The 25,551-nt window shown below is 47.8% G+C and overlaps 1 protein-coding gene across 1 annotated transcript in view; it reads right to left on the reverse strand.

Annotated features, from left to right (window-relative positions):
• fat2 (FAT atypical cadherin 2) overlaps positions 1 to 25,551 on the reverse strand; it is a 223,921-nt gene that overhangs the window by 12,950 nt on the left and 185,420 nt on the right. The window contains exons 24-27 of the mRNA XM_079556143.1: positions 16,006 to 16,468; positions 12,118 to 12,271; positions 8,308 to 8,410; positions 8,037 to 8,185 (exon numbers count right to left, since the gene is read on the reverse strand). Coding sequence (XP_079412269.1) covers positions 8,037 to 8,185; positions 8,308 to 8,410; positions 12,118 to 12,271; positions 16,006 to 16,468 — 869 coding nt within the window. The remainder of the gene's footprint in view (positions 1 to 8,036; positions 8,186 to 8,307; positions 8,411 to 12,117; positions 12,272 to 16,005; positions 16,469 to 25,551) is intronic.

A 25,551-nucleotide genomic window follows, 5' to 3' on the forward strand; every position in this document is an offset into this window, starting at 1 on the left:
CGTAAACCCACCGCCAACCCGGCCCCCCCACCAGCCATGTTGTTATGAAGCCTTGGCGTTAATTCAACCTGGGAGACGATCTTCAGCATCACATACCTCCAGCCAATGATCGCTTCCGAAAGGCCACACCTCCACCTCCACCTCAGCATAAGAGCTGCACCTCCATAGCAGCCAATCATCGCCCTCGGTCCCGCTTTTAAGCCACAGCAATCATGGTTCGTTCACTTCCCAGCTGTGCTGCGACCCGCCTCCGCCCCATCTTCGCCTCTTCCATCCACGGCTTCTACCTGCTGCAGCTTCACGGGTCTTCCATACCACCACCAGTGTCCAGGCTCCGGGGAAGACATCCCTAACTACAAGCTGTTCATCCAGACTGACTTTCGTACATCGATGTTACCGCCGGGGTCTGATCGCCAAAACTAATATACATGTCAATAAATCTTCCTAATCACCGCTTTCGTCTGTTTGAGTCTACCCAGGTTAAAATGCTATTTCCTTATCAAAAACACCTCCAGAGTGGTTTGTGGCTTCATACACACAGTTCACATCAATCCTCCTGAATCCTGCTCTGAGCAGCTGCTCCGCCCTCTGCTGGAAAGTTGTGACACTGACGTTTTTTACGTTATAGTGTCAAACAGGAAGAGCCTGATGTCTGTAATGTAATGCCTTACGGCCTGATTTTAATTTGTAAAACAACTGCCTGAGGCGTCCGCGCTGCCCCTGTGGAGAAAACAAACACACCCCCTGAGTGTCTGAACAGACGTCATGTTTGCACTGCAGCTGTGAAGAAGGAGCTCTTTCTAACCTACTCTGGACACGCCTGTTCTTTTTTCTCACCTAACGATAATGTCACAGAGAAAAAAGCGTTTGTTTACGAGGACTTTATTCAACCTTCCTAAAGAAGAGGACACTCGCCAACAGTGTTTTTCTGTGACTGTCTCTGATGTTTGGTGAAGCTTCTCAAAGTGGATTCACTTTTATAACAAACGCGAGTCCCAGTTTTTGTCGCTCTTTTTCATCACTTTTTTGTCGATTATTTTGTTGCATTCTTGTTGCTTTTTTGTTGCGTTTTTCATCCTCATTACATCTGGTTTCGTCAGTATTTTCTTCAAGAAGCTTTCAGATTTGGTTAAAGTCGAACTGGATAAAACGTGATTGGTGCAGGCGGAGGTTAAGAGGTTAAAATAGACAAGTGAGACAAAAATGACTTGGTCAGGTTATTATCGCCTGTTTGGAATAATAGCAGCATCAGGTTTTATTTACATGACACGTATTTCAGGGACTAACATGAATCCGGATGTACAAAATGTGCTCAAGTTAGTTCTCGGACAAATCAGAACTTTTGCTGAATTTCACTTTCCGTGGTTAATATGTTGGAGCTGAAGGAGCTGAAGATGCAAACAGTCAGGAGCGATTAGCTTCGTTTTGTGTGTTGTGTATCGGGGCTTCACTACAGCAGCTTTTACTTTATTTAGACACAGATCACATGAGACCACTGGTTTGTAACGTCTCCCTGCTGCAGTGGAAGTTCAGTAAAAGAGACTGCGGGTGGAAGATTAGAAGTCAAAATGAACGCCTTATTATGCCATTTTAAAGCCTGAATACTGTACTTTTAAAGCCACAAATGCAAAATATCCTGGAATCTTCATTCGTAAGATGTTTGCAAACATTCAATATGTGATTAGATATTGCTGCAGGAATAACTAAGGATCCGTAATAAAGAGAAAGATTGTATTTGCAGTCTGTTGTGAAGCCAAAAATACACAAGAAGCAGAGCTAAACCGAGCTAAACCGAGCTAAACCGAGCTAAACTATGGCATATTTACACCATGATATTCTCTGTGCTTCTCGGTTTGGACCGGGACTTCCCATTCGACTACAGTGACCATGTGACAGGAGTAACTGTCCGCTCACGCACAGGCCCACCTTAACCACCATAGGCCCTGGGGCTTAAAGGAACAGGCCACCGTTTTTATATACGAAGATATGTTCTTACCTCACTTTAGACGTGTTAATATATCCCCGTCTGGTCTTTGTCCGTGCGCTCTGCCAGGCAAACGGAGCACATACGCAGCCTCTCCCACATGTTACATAGCTCCAAAAAAGCTCACGATAGAAGCTACCAAGCTCTTCCACGTGTTCCCTATTTAAATAAAGTTACGTGAAGTGTTTTCATGCGAAGTATATTTACACAGAAATGTGACATGTCGATTTTATAAGCAGATAAAAAGGGGGACTATATTGTGAGGCGTAATGATACAGGAGCACAGCGTCCGCGCAGTAACTCCTAAAGGTTATTGACGGAAGTGAGCGGGGGAAGTCTTTAGGAGTTACTGCGCGGACGTTTTGCTCCTGTATCATTACGCCTCACAATATAGTCCCCCGTTTTATTTGCTTATAAAATCGACATGCTACATTTCTGTGTAAATATACTTCGCGTGAAAACACTTCATGTAACTTTATTTAAATAGGGAACACGTGGAAGAGCTTGGTAGCTTCTATCGTGAGCTTTTTTGGAGCTATGTGACATGTGGGAGAGGCTGCGTATGTGCTCCGTTTGCCTGGCAGAGCGCACGGACAAAGACCAGACGGGGATATATTAACTCGGCTAAAGTGAGGTAAGAACATATCTTAGTATATAAAAACGGTGGCCTATTCCTTTAAAGGGGGGTATTATGCAAAATTGACTTTTTCAAGCTTTCCATCATGTTATTATGTCATTCCCTCATTAAAAACATGCCTGAAGTGTTGCCTTGGCACATTCACGTATTTTTGAGTAATCTGTAAAAACTCTGACGGCGGCCATTTTAGGGATAGGTTTGCCTGAGTCCTCCTAGGAACGCCCCCACCTCCTGGAGACGCCTCCGAGCTTTTGTCACCAGCCGAGTAACCAACCACTGCTCCTCAGCAGAACCCCCTCCCCACTGATGCCACAGACAGCGTGTGGAGGGGGCGTGTCTAAAGGCTCAGAGGTTCTTAAAGAGACAGAGGCCTATATGCACTAAATTGTTAAAATAGTGACAGATACACGTAGACAAAACTATAAGATACCCATTTATACAACTTAGCTAGAAAAAAAAGTTGATTTTGGGGTTAGTTGTTCTTTAAATAACCCAGTCAAGCCTGTTTTTGACCTGAGTAAAAAGCTGTACAGGATAATAAATGCATAAAGAAGTGCAGCCTTCGCTGTGTGTGATAGAAAGTGCAAAGATAAGAAAGTACAGACTAAATATAGTAATTCAGCTGCTCGTTTCTGCAGTTTGATACGTTCTCCTTTAAACCCGAGCTTGTTGTTCTCGCCTGACATCGCCCTCCGTGATCGGGACTGACAGCTCGGTCGGTGTTTTTACCGCCGGCCGAAGCTCGACTAATGAAAGAGCCGGGAGCAAAACAGACGTCAGCGCGGGCGTTCAAATCAAACACGGAAAACAACAAATATTTAAAAATACATCAGGGTTTCAAAAAAGAGCCACAGAATGACTTATTTACAACCGAGTCTTACGTTTACTAGCGTGAGTTTGATATTTATCCTGGAGAGCAAAGTAACGCTGAAATATTGAGCAAACCCACAGGCGGAAAAGCTAGAAAGTGAAGGAAGCTCGAGGAAACACAGTCAGGTGGTTCCAGAGGACTTTGGAGGAGGTGGAACTTTAATGTAGAAAACTCAGAACACGACATGAGGCCGATACATGATTATTATATCACTTATAATTACTTTATGTTAAATATACGTTTTAAAGGATCTGCATCTGCTATTTTATCCATCCCAAAGTAAAGTATAGGCATTTATGATATATTGTACCTCTACCACTATGGAGCACTACTTTTGTGAGAAATATAAGTATTTTCTGGAGGTATTTTGCAAACCTGTAAAACACAACGCTTTGATTCAGTTAACTCCGCCCCCTCTCTCCGAGCTAATCCGCCCATGCAACATTAGCAGGAAAAGAAATATAAATATCACAACTATAAGTGAAGTTACTTCACAATGCAGTTATAAGGAGCTGCTTCATAACACACATGCTAACACACACGCTAACACACACGCTAATTCAAAGGCTAACACACACGCTAACACACATGCTAACACACACGCTAACACACACGCTAACACAGACGCTAATTCAAAGGCTAACACACACGCTAACACGCCGCTCCATCAGGTGTTACATTATGGGATTCACGTTGGTTCTAAAAGTGAATCCTCTTTGGTTCTGGTGAAGTCGCCGAATCCCGGAGAGAAAAAACAACTTCTGGCGAGTGGCCTCTTCTTTAGGAAGGTTGAATAAAGGCCTCGTAGCCAAACGTGCTTTTCTCCGTGACATTATCGTTAGGTAAGAGAAAAGAACAGGCGTGTCCAGAGTAGGTTAGAAAGAGCTCCATCTTCACAGCTTTCGGTGCAAACATGACGTCTGTTCAGACGCTCAGGCGTGTGTTTGTTTTCTCTGCAGGGGCAGCGCACACAGGGCACTTCCTTTTTTTTCCAGAAATAATGAAAAAGCTGTTTTATAAATTAGGCCTAAAGCAGTATATTACAGACGTTGTGCTCTTCCGGTTTGACACTGATGTAAAAAAACGTCAGAGTCACAACTCAATGATTTTCCAGGAGAGGGCGGAGCCTCAGAGAGCAGGATTCAGGAGGATTGTGAGAACTGCATGAATGAAGCCACAAACCACTCTGGAGGTGTTTTTGATAAGACAATAGCCTAAAAACATGGTTTTACAGAAAAACATTTCTTTCTGAGACACTCAACAGCTCGTCTTCCCGAGTAAATGTTTAACTAATCAGATAAAAGTTGAAGAACTATCAACATTAGGATGACTTTCCCAAAAAAACAACAATAAAGAAAGAAAGAAAAGCAACTGTTTTTATAGCTGTAATTAGACTCTTATCATTTATTCTATTCACCGTATGTATTGTTTTTCCCTGTGGGGCCTCAGCCCCTCTGCTGCCCGTGTCAGCTCCGCCCCTGTTCTTCCTCCGTCTGCAGCTGCTCATCGAGCAGGAGGAGACACAGACTCCGGACGACCAGGATTCCTGAGTCTCACACTGTTTTATCGCCTTTTCTCTTCATTACATCTCACCAGTCCTATTTACTTGGTTTTCGATACTTTGTCCAATACCTATATTAAAGTATTTGTCGTCTCAAACCAGAAAACAGAGCAATAGCGCATGGAAGATCTGCAAAGTTACAATATCAGGTTCACGTCAAGAAATATGTGAAAAATGGCCACTCATTTTGGAAATTGACAAAAAATAATTAATAATAATTCATGGGGAAAAAATCATTTCTTTGATCTGAAACCTGTTTTCCATTGTTGTATTTCTTTGACTCCAGCAGAACCGAACCTTTACACTGGTATGGTTTACCGGCCTCAGGCACAGCGACGTCATTTTTTCTGATGTCTTTTTTAAATGACCTCCAAAGCCGCAGCCTTTATGATTCAATAGTAATTACATTTTGCACCTCCTTGTAGATGATGAAACCAGAGCCAAGACTGTTGCATCAGGACGTCTTCAAAACACACTTAAACTTAATCATGCTACAATGTTCACGGCTCGTGTAAATGACTCCTTTGTCCCGTCCCAGCTCTGGGTGACACATCGAGCTGCGTCACTTTTGCAGAGGGGGTGTGTTGTTTTGTGTGTTGTTTGTAAAAGCTCGGTTTTGTCCCGGTCGACCCGGCGCTTCTATAATAGATGCAGGTTTGAGTTCGAGCTGTTGTTCGCGTTGTTTTGTATTCTGTTTTTGTAAAGGTTTTTTTTCCACTTGTTTACAGGCGCGAAACAAAGCTTCAGGACTAACAAGACACGGCTTCATCATCATCATCGCTGCAGCTTTCAGGAGGCGCCGCAGACAGAGAAATCACAACACAAACTTTTCACCTCAGAACCAGCGGACGATTATTCCTCACAAGTGGATTTAAGGCAAAACCAAGCAAACCTCTTTACCCCCACCTGACCCGAGCACGTGTTCGGCTTTACCCAGATCTAAAGCGTCACAATATGGATGAAAATGAGGATGAAAATGCAACAAAATAGTGACAAAAGAGCGACAGAAACACTCGACTGAAGAGCCATGAAAAAGCCACATGAGAGCGGAAAAAACGTGACACAAAATGTGATGAAAAACAGACAAAAGAAGTGATATAAGGAGACGAAAACACACGTCACACACGAGCCGGGCCGGTGTAAAGGTCGGTCGGCAAAACAACATGAGATAAAAGTCACGAGCGAACTAGATATCACTGCTGACCAGCTGCTGAGCCATAAACTGAACTAACCAACTAACTAATGAAAACAAAAAGAGCTTCTTTTGAAAGGAAGTCCTGGGTGAAAGCACTGAAGCTGCAAAACACACAAACGGCAAACGGCCACCCCATGTAGCCATGTTGTTGTTTTAAGAAGGAAGATTCACCTGATTTTGAGTTGTTTTGACTTCTTTTTTTGAAGACTTACCAAAGTGACGTTTTCATTTCTACAAGCTGATCTATGTGCTTAAAAAGAACTAATGAATCATGTTTTGAAATGTAATATTCATTATGGTGGAATCATACAAACAGTACTGGTTGTGTAAAACAAGTTTGGCTCTGGGAAAATGACTTGCAGTACCTCGGAAAGGGCAGTAACGAGATACATTTACTGCTGTGTAGAAAAGGTTAATCAAGGTGATGTGCACTTAAAGGGATATTTCAGGATTTTTGACATTGGGCCTCATTTCCTAGTTATCCAGAGTGTTGTTGATTTCTGGAGAACTGCATGAATTTTTTGTAATTCATGCAGTTCATATCTATGAAGAGTTTCGTGGCGCAAGGCTAGTGCATTTCTATGGTATCAGTTAGCCTGCATTAAAGAGGGGGTGTTCTGCTTTTTTCAGTCCCATAGCACCAGTCTATATCACACTATAATGATGACCAAACCTTCTGTTGGTCTGTAAATGCAGTAAATTAGAATAACTGCCTTGTATAAAATGTCTGTCTCAAAATGTCTGTAGTGAATGTCTTGAAATAGGCCTCTGTCTCTTTAAGAACCTCCTCCTCTTTCCGACACGCCCCCTCCACACGCTGTCTGTGGCATCAGTGGGGAGGGGGTTCTGCTGAGGAGCAGTGGTTGGTTACTCGGCTGGTGACGAAAGCTCGGAGGCGTCTCCAGGAGGTGGGGGCGTTCCTAGGAGGACTCAGGCAAACCTATCCCTAAAATGGCCGCCATCAGAATTTTTACAGATTACTCAGAAATACGTGAATGTGCCAAGGCAAGCCGTCTCTTAGGTGAGGCCTGTGTCGTCATGTCATGCGTGTGCGTGATGTAATAAATGGGACAGTATGTGAGCCTGTGTTGTAGTTCGGGGTGATGATTAGAGCCATTGCTATGGACATATTTATACTGTACGATAGTTTGTGCTGAAATACGATCCTTTTGGAATCTTGGTACGATATATTGGTTTTGAGAATCTGGCAACCCTGATGCTGCAACATACGTCAAACATACATCATCAGTCGACTCTCTAAACATAGAAACTGAACTGAAATGTGACTGAACCTTTTAACATGTACATGAAGCATCTACGAGAACCCAAACTGTGAACAACAGCGGCGCCACATCAGCCCAGCAGCTCGTGCCTACCGGACACGCCGCATGTGCCGGAAAATACGGAAGTAAAGAATAACAGCGACCGCTCGTATTGGCTGTGAGCTCTGGTGGAGAAGCTTTTAGATTTGGGTGAAGCTGATCTGGAGAAAATGCGCTCGGTTTAAGGCGGGGGGAAAGAGGAGTCACAGTTCTTTGGTCGGTTCCTCTGAGTCTCATTCAGGGCTCTATCAGGGGACAAGAGGTAATCACTGAGACATTTGAGAAAGGAAGAGGCGGGGCTAAGAGCCTGTTACCTTCTCACTGGCATCACACCTGCATTTTCAGGCTTTAAAACAACTTTCCCCTTGTCTTGTGGGATTCAAAGCTCCATAAATCAGGCTCGGAACTGGATGTTGAAAATTCTCCCTGTAAACATCCTTTAGAAACACTGCACAGACTAACTCACCCGTTGGAGTCCTGCACACAGGCCGGCTTCTTCTTCTGCTGCTTGACGTAGCGTTTCCTCACGCAGACGAAGATCCCCACCAGGAGGACCAGACCGAGAACGCTGGCGCCGATCTCGATGAGCTCCATGAAGCCCACCGCCGGCTGCATCTGAGAGACACCGGGAGGAGACACGGTTACAAACAAAGTACATACCATGTGAACCGGCTAAACTACATGAGGAATACACCCAAGTATAAAATGAACTAATCCGATCTTTGTTTTGGACTGACCCCAACGGGCATAGGGTCGCAGTGGATGGAGCCGAACACCACTTTGCAGCCGAATTCTTTGGGGCAGGAGTCTGGAGGACACACTTCGATCATGTTATGGCACCTGCAACAGAAGAAACATCCATGAGAAACTGAGCAGCAGCAGCAGACTGTGAAAGTGTGGTGTAAGCGACTGTGAATGATGAATGTGAATGATGCCTCCACTGTGCTGCAGGTGTGGGGGCTCGTGGTGCCTCCAGTGTTTCAGAAGAAGACATCTGTGGATTTGTAGATCTCTAATGACGCTCAAAGACCTTTAGATCCTCAGCGAGCTGTTTGTGTAGGCACAGTTTCCTCTGGGGTAGACTGACAGAAACACCTCTGCACACATCTGCACCATCATGCAGGCATGAGTGGTACCCAGAGGAAACCCGGGTTTGAGAGGGCGAGCGTGTGAAGGGGTCGGTTTGTGGGTAGATGCAGTGGTATGCATAAGCAGTGATGTACCTGAACGTTCATATTTTGGGCGAACGTGAACTGAACGCACAGTGTTACTGCCTGATGAACGACACCATGAACGCGTTCACTCTGGTGTCTGTGAACGGCATTTCCCGTTCTATTTACGTTCGTTCAATATGGTGCCAGATTTCTTATATCAGTGAATATAAAACCAGCGGCTCTAAACTCTGGCGGGTCCACGGTGTAGCTCGCGCTAGCTCCGCTCCGCCCCCGCGCCTGCGGCCCGACTGTGTCACTGAACTCTGCTGTTTATGGCCCTGGCACAGGCCCTGGCACAGGCCCTGGCACACCGGTAACCAGCGGGTCCGCACGGTGCCCGAGCAGCCACAGTGTGAGGTTACGAAGCGAGTTTCTTGTGTAACGTCTGTGGCTGCAAACTCCTCTGCTCTGCGGTGCCGCTCATTTACATAAAGACACAATGTGGAGTTTTTTAACTACAAATTAGCTCCTAAAACAATCTTATTCACATGATTAATTTACCAAATTAACACAAATGCAATTGAATATTTGTAGCTTCATTTTCCACTAAGAATTTACCAATTAAACTTAAATATAATAATGATAATAATAATAAAATATGATTAGCAAAGATTTCCAAAATCCACTCTGAAAACAGTGACATTCTGACATGAAAGAGTTTTAACACTAAGTGAGGAGGCCATGATATTTTTGACTCATGGCTGAACTTTCTCCAGCTCTCCCAAGGCTGGCAAAATACATCTCAAAATACTTCAGATTGTTGCTTTAAGATATGGAGTATAAAAATATTTCCCTGAGAGGGGAAATATACTTCTCACCATTTTCACCCCTGACCCGTTTTCATGCCTGAATAACAGCTCGCAGCAAAAAAAAATAAAAAAAGAACTATGTACTAGTTCATTTTTGGAACTATGAACGAACTATTTACTATAAACAATTATGAACTATGAACGGACGAGTTCATTTTGAAATTTGTGAACTGAACTTTGAACTAGTTCATGTAGAACATTTTTCCCAACACTGTGCATAAGTATGGCCAGAGTACCCGGAGGAAACCTACGCAGACATGGGGAGAACATGCAAACTCCACACAGAGAAGCCCCGTCCCGGTGGGAGTCGGAGCCAGGACCTTCTGGCTGCTTCACGGCTAAACCCCTCATCGTGGTGATGAAGGACACCAGGATGCCCCTCATCCTGACACCACACTTGCTGGTGTCAGGATGAGGCTTCAATACAGGTGAAAATTACAAAATTGTTGAAAAGTTAATTTAAACTAATGTATGATAAAGACTCATGACATGCAAAGTGACAAATGTCCAGCCTTTATTTGCTCTAGTTTGGATGATTAGGGCTTTAGATCCATTTTCTGACATGTTTAATTTGGGTTCTTTACAAGCTGAGCCATAATGTAATGAGTCTATCATATATTCACAGTTTAAGTTGAATAACAGAAATGAGGTCCGTATATAACCCGGTTTCTTCCTGATACAGGCCTTGACAAAAGCGGTGGTTTAGTAGAAATACAAAAAGTAACCAATCTCAACTTTTGGTGAATGATCCTCAGACGCGCTGCCTTTGGAAAGTGAGATATTTCCGCGTTTGGCCCCGGGAGTGACGGACGCACTTGTCTCTTTTATTCCCTTATTTGAGTCTAATATTTTGGTTTTCCTGGAGCCGTCTGCGCCGCCCGGCCTGAAGCCCAGCGGAGCCATCGTCACCGGCGCTTCAGGCTCCTCCCCCCGGAGCCGCTCTCCCACAACACGCCGCCGCTTCAAACGCACCCAGGAAGACGAGCGCCATTGATTCAGAGCGATTCATTTGGAAGTTTGAGTAAAAGTTGAATAAAGTTGCGTTCAGTCGATGGCGATGTATTCCCGGTGAAGGATTGGGAGCGGCACAGAGATGCATCACGGTAAAAGGAATCGACCCAAGCCGAGTCGTTCCAGGACAACTGTAGAAAATCCATTGTGACTTTTTCATTCATTCATGTGTTTTATTCTCGTCCACATCGAGAAAAACAACAAACTCTCAGCCTGTGATGACGCTCATGCGGCTCCATTTTGCTTCATCGACTTAACTGTGTCGTGATGCCAAACTTTTTCTAAGAGTAATTAGCAACAAATGTGGGATAATGATTTAAAAGTTCCTCCTTTGAAAGCTGAAACCCACAAACCTGTTGTGGCAACTCACTTTCAGCCAGTCTATATGAAAACCCCTGCAGATCACAACATGTTTTTGTCCTATGTTTGTATTAACTGTTAAATATGACCGGATCAATATCAGTATTTGAACCTGGGGCGCTGTAAATGCAGCTTACAGGTATGTTTTTCCTGTTATTCATAGATACAGACGCATCTCTGGACTCGCCCATATATGGTCATGTTTGAAAACTGTTAACCTCTTAACTCCCACCTGAACGGATCCCATTTTCTCCCGTTTGGCTTTACCCTAATCAAAAAGCTTCTTGGGGAAAAACACCAAAACAGCCACAAAAAATGAGAAGAAAACAGGGATGTAAACGCAACAAAAATGTGACAAAAATTCAACAATAAAGTGACAAAAATTCAACCAAAAAATGAGAAAAATTCAACAAAAAAATGAGAAAAAATCAACATAAAAGAGACAAGAATTCAACAAAAAAAGTGTCAAAAATTCAAAAAAAAAAGAGAAAAATTCAACAAAAAAGTGACAAAAATTCAATAAAAAAAATTCAAAAATTCAACAAAAAAATGAGAAAAATTCAACAAAAAAATGTCAAAAATTCAACAAAAAAATGTCAAAAATTCAACAAAAAAATGAGAAAAATTCAACAAAAAAGTGACAAAAATTCAACAAAAAAATGACAAAAATTCAACAAAAATGTGACAAAAATTCAACCGCAAAAGTGACAAGAATTTTTTAAAAAAAAGACAAAAATCCAAACAAAAAATTACAAAAAATCAACAAAAATGTGACAAAAAAACAAAACAAAAAAGGTGACACAACACAGCAACAACGCGAGGAGAAAGATCAGTTTTGTGGGTCTTAGCTTTCAAATGAGGTGTTGCACAGACCTACATAATGGCCAAAGAGGACAGAATGCATTTGGTTCAGGCGGGTGGTAAGAGGTGAAGTAAACATTTGAGTTTTCTGCCTTGTTTGAGGACAGGGTCCTGTTGATAAATCTCACTGTGGGGTCTTTGGGTTGGTTTTCTCTCCTCTATATTAATAAACCATCTCATCCGAACCCGCTGATACATGCTCCTTTTCCGACCGCGGTTTCTGCATAAATCAGCACACCGTGTAGAGTTCCCCCACCTGTCGTTAAACCATGCTGCTGATGTGAATGGTTACCGTGCGTGGGGGTGGTCCAGGGAGCAGTTGCAGATGTAGCCGTGTGGTTTGGGGATGCAGACTCGGCCGTGGGAGCAGGGCTGGGCGGAGCAGGGGTTTTCCGTCAGCTCGCAGCGAGGCCCGTGGAAGAGGGGGGAGCAGCGGCACACGGCGTCTGTCCAAACACAACAGGGTCAGATTAAACTGCAGAGGTAACAGCCACAATGCTACACGGAGATGGGAAATGGCTGAGGTCACCGTGGAGTAAAGTTTGTAGTGTTAATGCAAAGCTGAGGAGAGAGAAGGGGAGTCACCTCAGTCGACCCCGTCTTTGTAAGCCACACCCCCGCGCTCCGGCCACGCCACAGACTCAGCACTAACACGCCCCGAGTCTGTTCAAATCACTGCTGGTAAGTTCTATTCACCATCATTTACAATAATCTGTAGGTAATGCAGCAATTTAAAAACATGTCTAGATGACTTGAGTTATTATTGCTGAGCATATGCTATTTGTACGACTTATTTATCCCATTAGTAATGGCATAAATCTCCCAAATTGGTCAGAATATACCGGTGCTCGTCATATAATTAGAATATCATGAAAAAGTCCATTTACTTCTGTTATTTAACTTAAAATCCATCCATTTTCTTGCACTTGTCCATTGCCGGGTCGTCACATTGCACCAGCCCCTTATGGCTCCTCCTGCAGGTGGTGGGTCCACAGAAGGACGGCCTCATGGTTCTAACCGGGCCCGTTGGTCTCTCATAAGGGGCTTCTGACCCGCTCTCTGTCTGACCCGTCACCTATAGGACCTGTTTGCCCTGGGAGACCCTACCAGGGACACGAAGCCCCGACCACAGAGCTCCAGGATCATTCGGGCTCAAACCCTCCACCACGTTTGAGGGGTCAACTTAAAATGTGAAACTAATATATGATATGGACTCATTACAAATGTTGATGATTATGGCTACAGTCCCTTTTTTAAAATATTCTAATTTTCTGAGATGTTTAATTTGAGGTTTTTACAAGCTGTGAGCCCCTCCTGGAACCGTCACCTTAACGTGATGGAGGGTTTGAGCCTGAATGATCCTGGTAGGGACTCCCAGGGCAAACAGGTCCTATAGGTGACGGGTCAGACAGAGAGCGGGTCAGGAGCTCCTTATGAGAGACCAACAGGCCCGGTCTATCGTGAGGCCGTCCTTCTGTGGACCCACCACCTGCAGGGGGCGCCATAAGGGGCTGGTGCAATGAGATTCGGGCAGCTCCAACATCTGAAAACAACTGACAATGACAACAAACAAAGGCTACATATCTCACTTTGCATGTAATGAGTCTATAATATATTAGTTTCACAGTTTAAGTTGAATAACAGAAGTAAATGCACTTTATCCTGATATTCTAAATATATGACGAGCCCCTGTATTGGAAAAATAACATTATTTAGTGACACTGCGATAGGTTTACGTTCTTTCCCTTTGTTAGCGATTCCAAAATGTGGGCCCCTGATGTGAAAACTCCAGCGCTGTGACTCCATCAGCTGAAGCACATTTAGACCTGTGAGTTTGAAAAGTCAAATATAGCGACAGTCCATCTCCCGGGTCAAAGGTCATTCAGAGCCGCATCAGACATTATGCAGTGTCAGTGAATACGGCCTGTCCCTCGTCTTATCTTTCTCTCTCCGCCTCATAAAGAACCTGCTCCAGGACGGACACGAGGGGCCACGAGGTCACGCGGGACATTTTCTTATTACATTCAGAGAAAATAGTGCCGGGTGAACCGCGCGACCCACAAGCCGGGCCGCGGGTCAGGACCGGCCCATTCCGATAACGGCCTGTGTCTGTGTTTACCGCCATCTTTTTCACGTTTTATCATCACGCAGCCGGGACTTTCTTATCCGCGACGCGCCCGGCTTATCGGCCGCTGCTGAAAGTCAAACTGCTGCACATTTTCTTTTATGACGCGTCGCTGTTTTGTGGCTTTCAAACCTGGTTTCTGAGGAGCGTTACAGATCGAAACAAAGGGACAAAGCAAACGGGCTGTGAAGAAACTTGTCCTCACGGCGACTCTGAGATCGCTCGGGGTGAGAGAGGCTTTTCTGCTGCTGCTGTGACCATGTGGGAACAAGGCGAATAACGGCAGATGTTCCTCCAGTTTGGCTTTATCCAGATCTAAAAAAAACCCCGTCAGAATAGTGAAGAAGACGAGGATAAAAACGCAACAAAAACACGACAAAAAAGCAATGAAAAAAGTGATGAAAAACAGAAACGTGACAAAAATATTTACAAAATAGTGACAAAACGTGCCAACTGTGCAATAATAGAGTTACAGTCAGTTCTGTCGGCCTGAGTTCTTAAACGAGGCGTTTCACTGTTGCTCTGCAGTCGAGAAGCTTTTGGATTTGGGTAAAGCCAAACTGGAGAAATGCGGTCAGATGTCATGTCAGAGCCCTCTGCTGGACACCTGTGGAATTCTTTCCTTTAATTCTTATTTAATCTGCCCCCTAGTGGCTGGAGTGAGCATTCTGGCAATAATAAAAAAAAAAAATCATAACTCCGCACAGAAATGAGCTAGAGACGTACTTTTTTTTGACATACTTATGAATTTATGCTCTACATGTTGTGGGCCGGACTGAATCATCTTGCGGGCCGGATGTGGCCCACGGGCTGTATATTGCCCAGGTCTGCCATAGGAGGCTCATTTTGTGAGGTTTTGTCGCGAGGCGGAAATAACGTGGAAGTAGCAACTATGTCGCTTCACAAATCCGTCTTTCCCTCAAGTATTCATTCACAAATACTGACAGATTGTACATCCATCTATACGTTACATCTGAATGGTGTCGGCGATGACACTACAGTATTTTTCTTTCTGTGAGACGCCCGGAACAGAAGAGCAGAGAAATGTGTGGCTCTCGGTACAAAACTTTAGGGCTGTTTTTTTTCTAAATTAGGTTTTTGCTCCACTCTGAAAACTTAACAAGCACAGAAAAAGAATCTTTACTAATGTGTCAATAAAATAAAACCATCAATTTAAAACTATGTCTGTCCATTTTTTTTATTTTGTCACAGAAAATATTGAAATTTTTTAGGCACAAAACACCTTATTTTTATATGAAATCTTGCAATAAATATTTTCCTCATATTTATATCAGGAATGTTCAGCAAAGGGTTCAAATTGATGTTTCTACATTTATGAATTGTTCCCTTTTCACCTGCAGTGTCTCGCCTTAATATTTATCTACTGGAAAGGTATGAAAAGACTACCTGTCTGTTAAAGCAGTACTAAGTAACTCCTGCCCCTCGAGGCCATAAGCGCCACTGCAGGTGTCGTACATGTTGTGTTTTTTTTACTCATTAATCGTCCGTGAGAGAAAATACTACGCTGACAGAAAAGACAAAGCGACAGAGGGATATTGTTCATCCAATTACACAATGGAGATCATTGTTTCACTCAGACTTGGCTGTAAATACTGTTTAAGTGGTGCTAGCCCACAGTTAGCCTGTTAGCTTCTTCTTCGTGATTCCATTAGTGTGTATTGGTGACTTCGGTCCGGTGGCAGGAAAGTTGCAATTGCGTTTTTCTGTCCAGAGACACCAGGGGGAGATGAAAGACCCTCCAATCCTCCCATTAACACTTGTATTACCCCCAGAGGGAAGGATTTATGAAGGTAAACAAGTTATTTAGTGCTGCTTTAAACACTGCAGATCTGTTAAAATGACGGTTACTGGATTGTGTTTTTAAAAAAAAATCATGATTCTGGCTTTTCTTTTACATTACAAAACACAGTATTTTACATAGATGTGAAAATAAAACTGCAGAACTTTAAAGAATGGGAGATGAAAAGAGAGCAGAATGCGGGAAATACTAATCAGAGTAGTAGTAGTCGTAGTAGTCGTAGTAGTAGTACTCACCTCCGTTGTTGTCCTCCTCACAGACTCCTCCGTTCAAACATGGCCGCCCGTGACACGCCCCGTCTCTGCCGCAGCACTGGAAAACCCCGAACACCCTCCTCAAGCCGCGCCCCGCCCACTCCGCCCCGTCGCCGGCCCGGATGGGCTCGGCGTTCAGCCTCATGTCGTCCATGCAGCCGACGAAGCTCCGGGAGGAGCTCTGCGCCGCCTCCCGCGAGCCCCGGCTGGCGTTGGCGAACAGCATGGCGCCGTGGGAGGCCATGTGACACGGGTGGGGGAGGGGGGCGGAGACGGAGGGGAGATCGTCCAATGAGAGGCTCAGGACGGTGGAGTTGACCTCCAGCAAGACGGCGTGCCATTGGTTGTCGGACAGAGGCGGCGATCGGACCAGGAGCGCCCCGGGGGGGGACCCGGGGGGGGAGGCGCCGCAGCGGTATCGGAAGTGGAGCTCGCCGTTGGTCAACTGTGGAAGCGGAGGAGAGAGTTAGTACAGCTGGATTTATATTTCATTATATGTTGCTTTATCTCAACGATACAGAATTATGAAAATCAAACATTTGGACGTTGGGATGGAAACCTCGGGGTACGATTCGACTCATGACGAAAACTCACAATAATCCACATAATCGGTGTGTGGCTCAAAAATATGCAAGGATATGTCACTATTTTTAAAGGAACAGGTGATTTTGGGCTGGGGGCATGGATGGGGCGAGGTGCAGAGCTGGTCTTCTTCTGCTGTTTGCGAGTGTGGTGCACGTGGTGACGCATCGAGAGGAGCTTATTGTTTGTTTGTTTACTTTATTGTCCCCGTCAGGAGCAGTGGTCGACGGCAGTGCCGCGCCCGGGGACCCATCTCCATGATGTGGAGCCAGGCTGTGAAGCGGAGGCGCTCACCGCTGCGCAACCGTGCCACCGTACACTTTATTTAAATAAACAACTTATCAACTCCTGTTGATAAAGTAACCACTAATGCAGGTTTGCGTCGTGGAGGGACGATTTTCATCATTGCCAAAACACCAAGGGCCGAACCTCACCATTATAGCCTGAAGTTAAGAACTTTTGGCTTCGAGACCCACTATTACCCTCGGATGACAAGCCAAGACCCAAATACAACTGTGATTTGTCATATATCGAAAAAAAAAGTATTGTATTTTAAACAAATTTTTTTATTGAACAAGCGGTAGATATGCTTTTAAGAGATCAAAACATCCCAATATTATTCATTTTAACAGACTCTGGTGTGTTTCCATGCAGTTTCAGATGGAAAATATGGAAGAAAAAAAAAACACTTCTGGGTCACTGTTTTACGTTATATATGTCCAAGTGGGATGTTCAGTCAGGACATTTTAATAATACTGCATTTTTAGAGTACTTTATCATGTATTTGATCTCTTATTTGCATAATAATATTTCTCAAAATCATCTTAGGGGCCAGAGGTTCTGTCCTGGAGGGCCAGATTTGGCCCCCGGGCCTGACGTTGCTTACCCCTGCACAAATGAATCGTATCGGCCCTAGGACAGAGCAAACTCTAAATGTGATGGTTCTACCGAGTGGCGCAGCTCTGTGCCTGCACCACTGGCGAGAGGGCGTGGCTTATAAAAAGAGAGAGGACGGAGGCGTGAGTGCTGAGAGCGGTCTCTGATGGCAGCCTCACATTGACTGTTTTACTTCACAAAACAGAGACAGGCCCGGGGGCCAAAACCGGCCCTCCATCACCAAATTCTTGCCCTCGAGATGATTTTGAGAAATATTATGACCCAAATCATAGATCAAATGCCTGTTAAAGTACTCTACAAATTTGAAAAATACTGTAAATTCCTTAAAATGTCCTGGCAGAGCACACTTAGACTATAATCCTAAAAGAATACTCATGTATAGGTAGAAATGACTTAAATCTACTTGAATTAAGAGATTAAATCTAAAGTTGATTTGGTTTGGCCTTAGAGCAGATAGAACCTATTCTTGCCAATGGAACAAGCACAAGTTTTTTCTTAATTCAGATTACTTTGTATAATTGAAGTGAATTATATCTATTTTTTACAGTAAAAGTTAATTTTGTCTGTTTCCAGTGGGATTTCTATTTGTTCCATTGGCATTAGCGTTTTTATGTGATCTTAGATTAGTCAAACCGACTCAAATTTAACATAAAAAAAAAACTTTATTCAAGTGATTTTAAGTAATTTATCTAATTTAAGATGGATTTTTTTGCAGTGTGTATGATGTACAACACTGGCATATGTAGAAAGTGATGCTTTACTTCAAATCCTTCCATTGGAGGGTCCGGCCCTTGGTCTTTAGACGATGAAGAAACCGGCCCTCCACCGAGCACACTTGCCCACCCCTGCCATAGACTGAGAAATGACACTATGTGCGGGATGGACAGAGACACAGACACTGAAGAGGAGGGACAGTATCTAAAGTGGTGGGTGTGCAGAGCAACCAAAAGTGGATCGATCTGTGACCACTGCCCTGCGTTAAAGCCAGGACAGAAAAAAATATTCTTTCCGCAGAACAAACATTTCAAAGGCTGTAGAAATCTGACCTTTTTGAAAACTGTGAGTCCCAGTTTGTTCCTACATGGCGCTCGATGCAGCACCCGAGGGCAGAACGTGTCCAGATCTTTTCAAATGAGCTACAACTATTACCTCCTGAACTTCTCTTGCTGAGGCTTCACGGAGTCTATTTGCTCCGCTAACAAGTGCCACAAACAAAGGCTGCGTCTGCGCTTTGCTAAATTGAACCCACTGCAGTCGTTTTGTCTGTAGCGACCCGGACTCATGTTCCCCGTCATCCTGTCATGTCCCCCCTCCCTCCCTCTCCTCCTTACATTTGTATTTCAAATCAACAGCGTCCACCCCAGTGCGTTTCTGCCCGCTCAGCGATCCTCCGAACTCGCCGACGAGCAGCTTTCTCCGCTCACCTTTTATCTGTTCATGTTTTCTTTATGTAAGGCGAGCCCGTATCCCGGATCGGCCGATTTAGAAACACCAGCGGCGTGTGGATCCAGCAAATTGCCGCGCCGACGCCCCGGCGGACATGCATTATTCATACGAGGCGCTGTATCTAAGCTGCGATCCTCTTTCTAATTGCGGCGCCGGACAATGAGCGCCTTCCCTCCGCGGTTATGAGGGATTCTTATTGGAACGTGCGCTCAGTGTGAACGCGCGGCCGTTTCCCGTCCGGCGGACCTTTGGTAATGAGGCGCCGGAGGCCGAGGCGCGGATGTAAAGCCGAGATACAAAGCGGAGCAGCATTATTTATGATCAGCGCTTTCTTCTCCATCGGTGGCACGGAGAGGAAAAAGAGACACGTCATTAACACGCTGACTGCCAGAAACAGAGAAAATTGAGTTTTTTACTGCAAAACTAGACACTAATAGAGCTTATGTGAGATTATGGTAGTTCTGTGATGAACAGAAGTGAAATAAATGACAATCAAAAACTTTTTAGTCTGAGGGGGCGTGGTGTTAGTCTGTGTGGGCGTGGTGTTAGTCTGAGGGGGCGTGGTGTTAGTCTGAGGGGGCGTGGTGTTAGTCTGAGGGGGCGTGGTGTCAGTCTGAGGGGGCGTGGGTTAGTCTGAGGGGGTGTGGTGTTAGTCTGAGGGGGCGTGGTGTTAGTCTGAGGGGGCGTGGTGTTAGTCTGAGGGGGCGTGGTGTCAGTCTGAGGGGGCGTGGGTTAGTCTGAGGGGGCGTGGTGTTAGTCTGAGGGGCGTGGTGTTAGTCTGAGGGGGCATGGTGTTACTGTGAGGGGGCGTGGTGTTAGTCTGAGGGGGCGTGGTGTTAGTCTGAGGGGGCGTGGTGTTAGTCTGAGGGGGCGTGGTGTCAGTCTGAGGGGGCGTGGGTTAGTCTGAGGGGGCGTGGTGTTAGTCTGAGGGGCGTGGTGTTAGTCTGAGGGGGCATGGTGTTACTGTGAGGGGGCGTGGTGTTAGTCTGAGGGGGCGTGGTGTAACTGTGAGGGGGCGTGGTGTTAGTCTGAGGGGCGTGGTGTTAGTCTGAGGGGGCGTGGTATTAGTCTGAGGGGGCGTGGTGTTAGTCTGAGGGGGCGTGGTGTTACTGTGAGGGGGCGTGGTGTTAGTCTGAGGGGGCGTGGTGTTAGTCTGAGGGGGCGTGGTATTAGTCTGAGGGGGCGTGGTGTTAGTCTGAGGGGGCGTGGTGTTAGTCTGAGGGGGCGTGGTGTTAGTCTGAGGGGGCGTGGTGTTAGTCTGAGGGGTGTGGTGTTAGTCTGAGGGGGCGTGGTGTTAGTCTGAGGGGGCGTGGTGTTAGTCTGAGGGGGCGTGGTGTTAGTCTGAGGGGGCGTTGTGTTAGTCTGAGGGGGCATGGTGTTAGTCTGAGGGGGCGTGGTGTTAGTCTGAGGGGGCGTGGTGTTAGTCTGAGGGGGCGTGGTGTTAGTCTGAGGGGGCGTGGTGTTAGTCTGAGGGGGCGTGGTGTTAGTCTGAGGGGGCGTGGTGTTAGTCTGAGGGGGCGTGGTGTTAGTCTGAGGGGGCGTGGTGTTAGTCTGAGGGGGCGTGGTGTTAGTCTGAGGGGCGTGGTGATAGTCTGAGGGGGCGTGGTATTAGTCTGAGGGGGCGTGGTGTTAGTCTGAGGGGACGTGGTGTTAGTCTGAGGGGCGTGGTGTTAGTCAGAGGGGGCGTGGTGTTAGTCTGAGGGGCGTGGTGTTAGTCTGAGGGGGTGTGGTGTTAATCTGAGGGGGCGTGGTGTTAGTCTGAGGGGGCGTGGTGTTAGTCTGAGGGGGCGTGGTGTTAGTCTGAGAGAGGAGGAGAGAGTAGGAGAGAGTTGGAGAGAGGAGGAGAGAGGAGGAGAGAGGAGAGAGAGGAGGAGAGAGGAGAGAGAGGAGGAGAGAGAGGAGAGAGTTGGAGAGAGGAGAGAGAGTAGGAGAGAGTTGGAGAGAGGAGGAGAGAGGAGGAGAGAGGAGAGAGAGGAGGAGAGAGAGGAGAGAGTTGGAGAGAGGAGAGAGTTGGAGAGAGGAGGAGAGAGGAGGAGAGAGAGGAGAGAGAGGAGGGGAGAGAGGAGAGAGTAGGACAGAGGAGGAGGGAGAGGAGAGTGAGGAGAGAGAGGAGGGGAGAGAGGAGAGAGTAGGAGAGAGAGGAGAGAGTTGGAGAGAGGAGAGAGTTGGAGAGAGGAGGAGAGAGGAGGAGAGAGAGGAGAGAGAGGAGGGGAGAGAGGAGAGAGTAGGAGAGAGGAGGAGGGAGAGGAGAGTGAGGAGAGAGAGGAGAGAGTTGGAGAGAGAGGAGAGAGTTGGAGAGAGGAGAGAGTTGGAGAGAGGAGAGAGAGAGAGGAGGGGAGAGAGGAGAGAGAGAGGAGAGAGTTGGAGAGAGGAGAGAGAGAGGAGAGAGTTGGAGAGAGGAGAGAGAGTTGGAAAGCGGAGAGAGTAGCAGAGAGGAGGAGAGAGAGGAGAGAGTTGGAGAGAGGAGGAGAGAGTTGGAGAGAGAGGAGAGAGGAGAAGAGAGAGGAGAGAGTAGGAGAGAAGAGGAGAGAGAGGAGGAGAGAGAGGAGAGAGTTGGAGAGAGGAGGAGAGAGAGGAGAGAGTTGGAGAGCGGAGGAGAGAGGAGGAGAGAGGAGAGAGTAGAGAGTTGGAGAGAGGAGAGAATTGGAGAGAGGAGGAGAGAGAGGAGAGAATTGGAGAGAGGAGGAGAGAGAGGAGAGAGAGGAGGAGAGAGTAGAGAGGAGAGAGTAGAGAGGAGGAGAGAGGAGGAGAGAGAGGAGAGAGTTGGAGAGAGGAGGAGAGAGAGGAGAGAGAGGAGGAGAGAGGAGGAGAGAGGAGAGAGTTGGAGAGAGGAGGAGAGAGAGGAGAGAATTGGAGAGAGGAGGAGAGAGAGGAGAGAGAGGAGGAGAGAGTAGAGAGGAGAGAGTAGAGAGGAGGAGAGAGAGGAGAGAGTTGGAGAGAGGAGTTAATCAGCCACTGCTGCCCTTCAAAGTGTTCTTTGAACAAAGAGCAGACCTGTCTCGCTCTCTAAGCAGTATTAGTATTAGAGCTCAGTCATTTACATTTCTCAACAATCTGCAGCTCAGAGTTAGAGGTCGGGGTCATTTTTAATTCTTCAAAATGTCCTCCCTTTATTGTTGGAATTGAACACAAGTCAAAACCATTTCTGTGACGACATCGTGAAGCTCACAGAGAAAAAGCCTTTTGGAAGAATCTACTTTCACCTTTTTTTGTTTAAAACATAATTCCTTAAAGTATTCAAACATTCCTGAAGGTTTAGGTCTGTGGGAAACATTCAGCCTCTGCATCCGCCCCAGTGGAGATGTTTTAGTATCAGAGACTCCCAGCCTTACTTAGTTGTGCTGGAGCAGAGAAGGTGAAAGGCTGTTCCTCATTGTCACGTCAGCCGTGTTGGCGTGTGATAAACACGGCCGATAAAAACACGCCTCTCGGGAACATGAAGACCCAGCGGAGCCGTGTTTATCTGTGTGTTTCCCTGTAAAAACACGATCTGCATACATATACTTTAACACGCGGCGGGAGAGGCTTCAGATCAGCCACAAAACACAACAGGAAGCAGAGGCAGAGGACGAGGTGAAACGGCTCCGTCGCTATTTCCTATTTCACTTTATATCTGAATGAATATGTATGTGAGTGTGAGCGGTCTGGGTTTGCTCCATTTTCTTTGGCTCGGAAACGACATGTAGGTTTTATTAGTGTCAATGTGACCAAAACGTGAGAAAAAAAACAGGAAAAACGTGATAAAGACACAACCAAAAAGGACAAAAGAGAGAGCCGGTGAGAGCCGTCTGTCCAGGCCGGTGAGAGCCGTCTGTCCAGGCTGATGAGAGCCGTCTGTCCAGACTGATGAGAGCCGTCTGTCCAGGCTGATGAGAGCCGTCTGTCCAGGCTGTGAGAGCCGTCTGTCCAGGCCGGTGAGAGCCGTCTGTCCTGGCCGGTGAGAGCCGTCTGTCCTGGCCGGTGAGAGCCGTCTGTCCAGGCCTGTGAGAGCCGTCTGTCCAGGCTGTGAGAGCCGTCTGTCCAGGCCGGTGAGAGCCGTCTGTCCAGGCCAGTGAGAGCCGTCTGTCCAGGCCGGTGAGAGCCGTCTGTCCAGGCTGATGAGAGCCGTCTGTCCAGGCCTGTGAGAGCTGTCTGTCCAGGCCGGTGAGAGCCGTCTGTCCAGGCCGGTGAGAGCCGTCTGTCCAGGCCAATGAGAGCTGTCTGTCCAGGCCGGTGAGAGCCGTCTGTCCTGGCCGGTGAGAGCCGTCTGTCCAGGCCTGTGAGAGCTGTCTGTCCAGGCCGATGAGAGCCGTCTGTCCAGGCCGGTGAGAGCCGTCTGTCCAGGCCGGTGAGAGCCGTCTGTCCAGGCCGGTGAGAGCCGTCTGTCCAGGCCGGTGAGAGCCGTCTGTCCAGGCCAATGAGAGCTGTCTGTCCAGGCCGATGAGAGCCGTCTGTCCAGGCTGGTGAGAGCCGTCTGTCCGGGCCGGTGAGAGCCGTCTGTCCAGGCCGGTGAGAGCCGTCTGTCCAGGCCGATGAGAGCTGTCTGTCCAGGCCGATGAGAGCCGTCTGTCCAGGCCGGTGAGAGCCGTCTGTCCAGGCCATTAAGAGCCGTCTGTCCAGGCCATTAAGAGCCGTCTGTCCAGGCCGGTGAGAGCCGTCTGTCCAGGCTGGTGAGAGCCGTCTGTCCGGGCCGGTGAGAGCCGTCTGTCCAGGCCGATGAGAGCCGTCTGTCCGGGCCGGTGAGAGCCGTCTGTCCAGGCCGATGAGTCGTCTGTCCAGGCCGGTGAGAGCCGTCTGTCCAGGCCGGTGAGAGCCGTCTGTCCAGGCTGATGAGAGCCGTCTGTCCAGGCCGGTGAGCCGTCTGTCCAGGCCATTAAGAGCCGTCTGTCTAGGCTGATGAGAGCCGTCTGTCCAGGCCAGTGAGAGCCGTCTGTCCAGGCCATTAAGAGCCGTCTGTCCAGGCTGATGAGAGCCGTCTGTCCAGGCCATTAAGAGCCGTCTGTCCAGGCCGGTGAGAGCCGTCTGTCCAGGCCGGTGAGAGCCGTCTGTCCAGGCCGGTGAGAGCCGTCTGTCCAGGCTGGTGAGAGCCGTCTGTCCAGGCCATTAAGAGCCGTCTGTCCAGGCCATTAAGAGCCGTCTGTCCAGGCTGATGAGAGCCGTCTGTCCGGGCCGGTGAGAGCCGTCTGTCCGGGCCATTAAGAGCCGTCTGTCCGGGCCATTAAGAGCCGTCTGTCCAGGCCGGTGAGAGCCGTCTGTCCGGGCCGGTGAGAGCCGTCTGTCCGGGCCATTAAGAGCCGTCTGTCCGGGCCATTAAGAGCCGTCTGTCCAGGCCATTAAGAGCCGTCTGTCCAGGCCATTAAGAGCCGTCTGTCCGGGCCATTAAGAGCCGTCTGTCCAGGCCATTAAGAGCAGTCTGTCCGGGCCGGTGAGAGCCGTCTGTCCAGGCCATTAAGAGCCGTCTGTCCAGGCCATTAAGAGCCGTCTGTCCAGGCCATTAAGAGCCGTCTGTCCAGGCCATTAAGAGCCGTCTGTCCAGGCCAGTAAGAGCCGTCTGTCCGGGCCGGTGAGAGCCGTCTGTCCAGGCCGGTGAGAGCCGTCTGTCCGGGCCGGTGAGAGCCGTCTGTCCAGGCCATTAAGAGCCGTCTGTCCAGGCCATTAAGAGCCGTCTGTCCAGGCCATTAAGAGCCGTCTGTCCAGGCCATTAAGAGCCGTCTGTCCGGGCCGGTGAGAGCCGTCTGTCCAGGCCATTAAGAGCCGTCTGTCCAGGCCATTAAGAGCCGTCTGTCCAGGCCATTAAGAGCCGTCTGTCCGGGCCGGTGAGAGCCGTCTGTCCAGGCCATTAAGAGCCGTCTGTCCAGGCTGATGAGAGCCGTCTGTCCAGGCCAGTGAGAGCCGTCTGTCCGGGCCTGTGAGAGCCGTCTGTCCAGGCCGATGAGAGCCGTCTGTCCGGGCTGATGAGAGCCGTCTGTCCAGGCCGATGAGAGCCGTCTGTCCAGGCTGATGAGAGCCGTCTGTCCAGGCCTGTGAGAGCCGTCTGTCCAGGCTGATGAGAGCCGTCTGTCCAGGCCGATGAGAGCCGTCTGTCCAGGCTGATGAGAGCCGTCTGTCCAGGCCGATGAGAGCCGTCTGTCCAGGCCGATGAGAGCCGTCTGTCCGGGCCGGTGAGAGCCGTCTGTCCAGGCTGATGAGAGCCGTCTGTCCAGGCCGATGAGAGCCGTCTGTCCAGGCTGATGAGAGCCGTCTGTCCAGGCCGATGAGAGCCGTCTGTCCAGGCCGGTGAGAGCCGTCTGTCCAGGCTGATGAGAGCCGTCTGTCCAGGCTGATGAGAGCCGTCTGTCCAGGCCGATGAGAGCCGTCTGTCCAGGCCGGTGAGAGCCGTCTGTCCAGGCCGGTGAGAGCCGTCTGTCCAGGCCAGTGAGAGCCGTCTGTCCAGGCCGGTGAGAGCCGTCTGTCCAGGCCAGTGAGAGCCGTCTGTCCAGGCCGATGAGAGCCGTCTGTCCAGGCCGGTGAGAGCCGACTGTCCAGGCCGATGAGAGCCGTCTGTCCAGGCCGATGAGCCGTCTGTCCAGGCCGATGAGAGCCGTCTGTCCAGGCCGATGAGAGCCGTCTGTCCAGGCCTGTGAG

The sequence above is a fragment of the Gobius niger genome, assembly GCF_951799975.1.
Source record: "Gobius niger genome assembly, chromosome: 5".
NCBI lineage: Eukaryota > Metazoa > Chordata > Actinopteri > Gobiiformes > Gobiidae > Gobius > Gobius niger.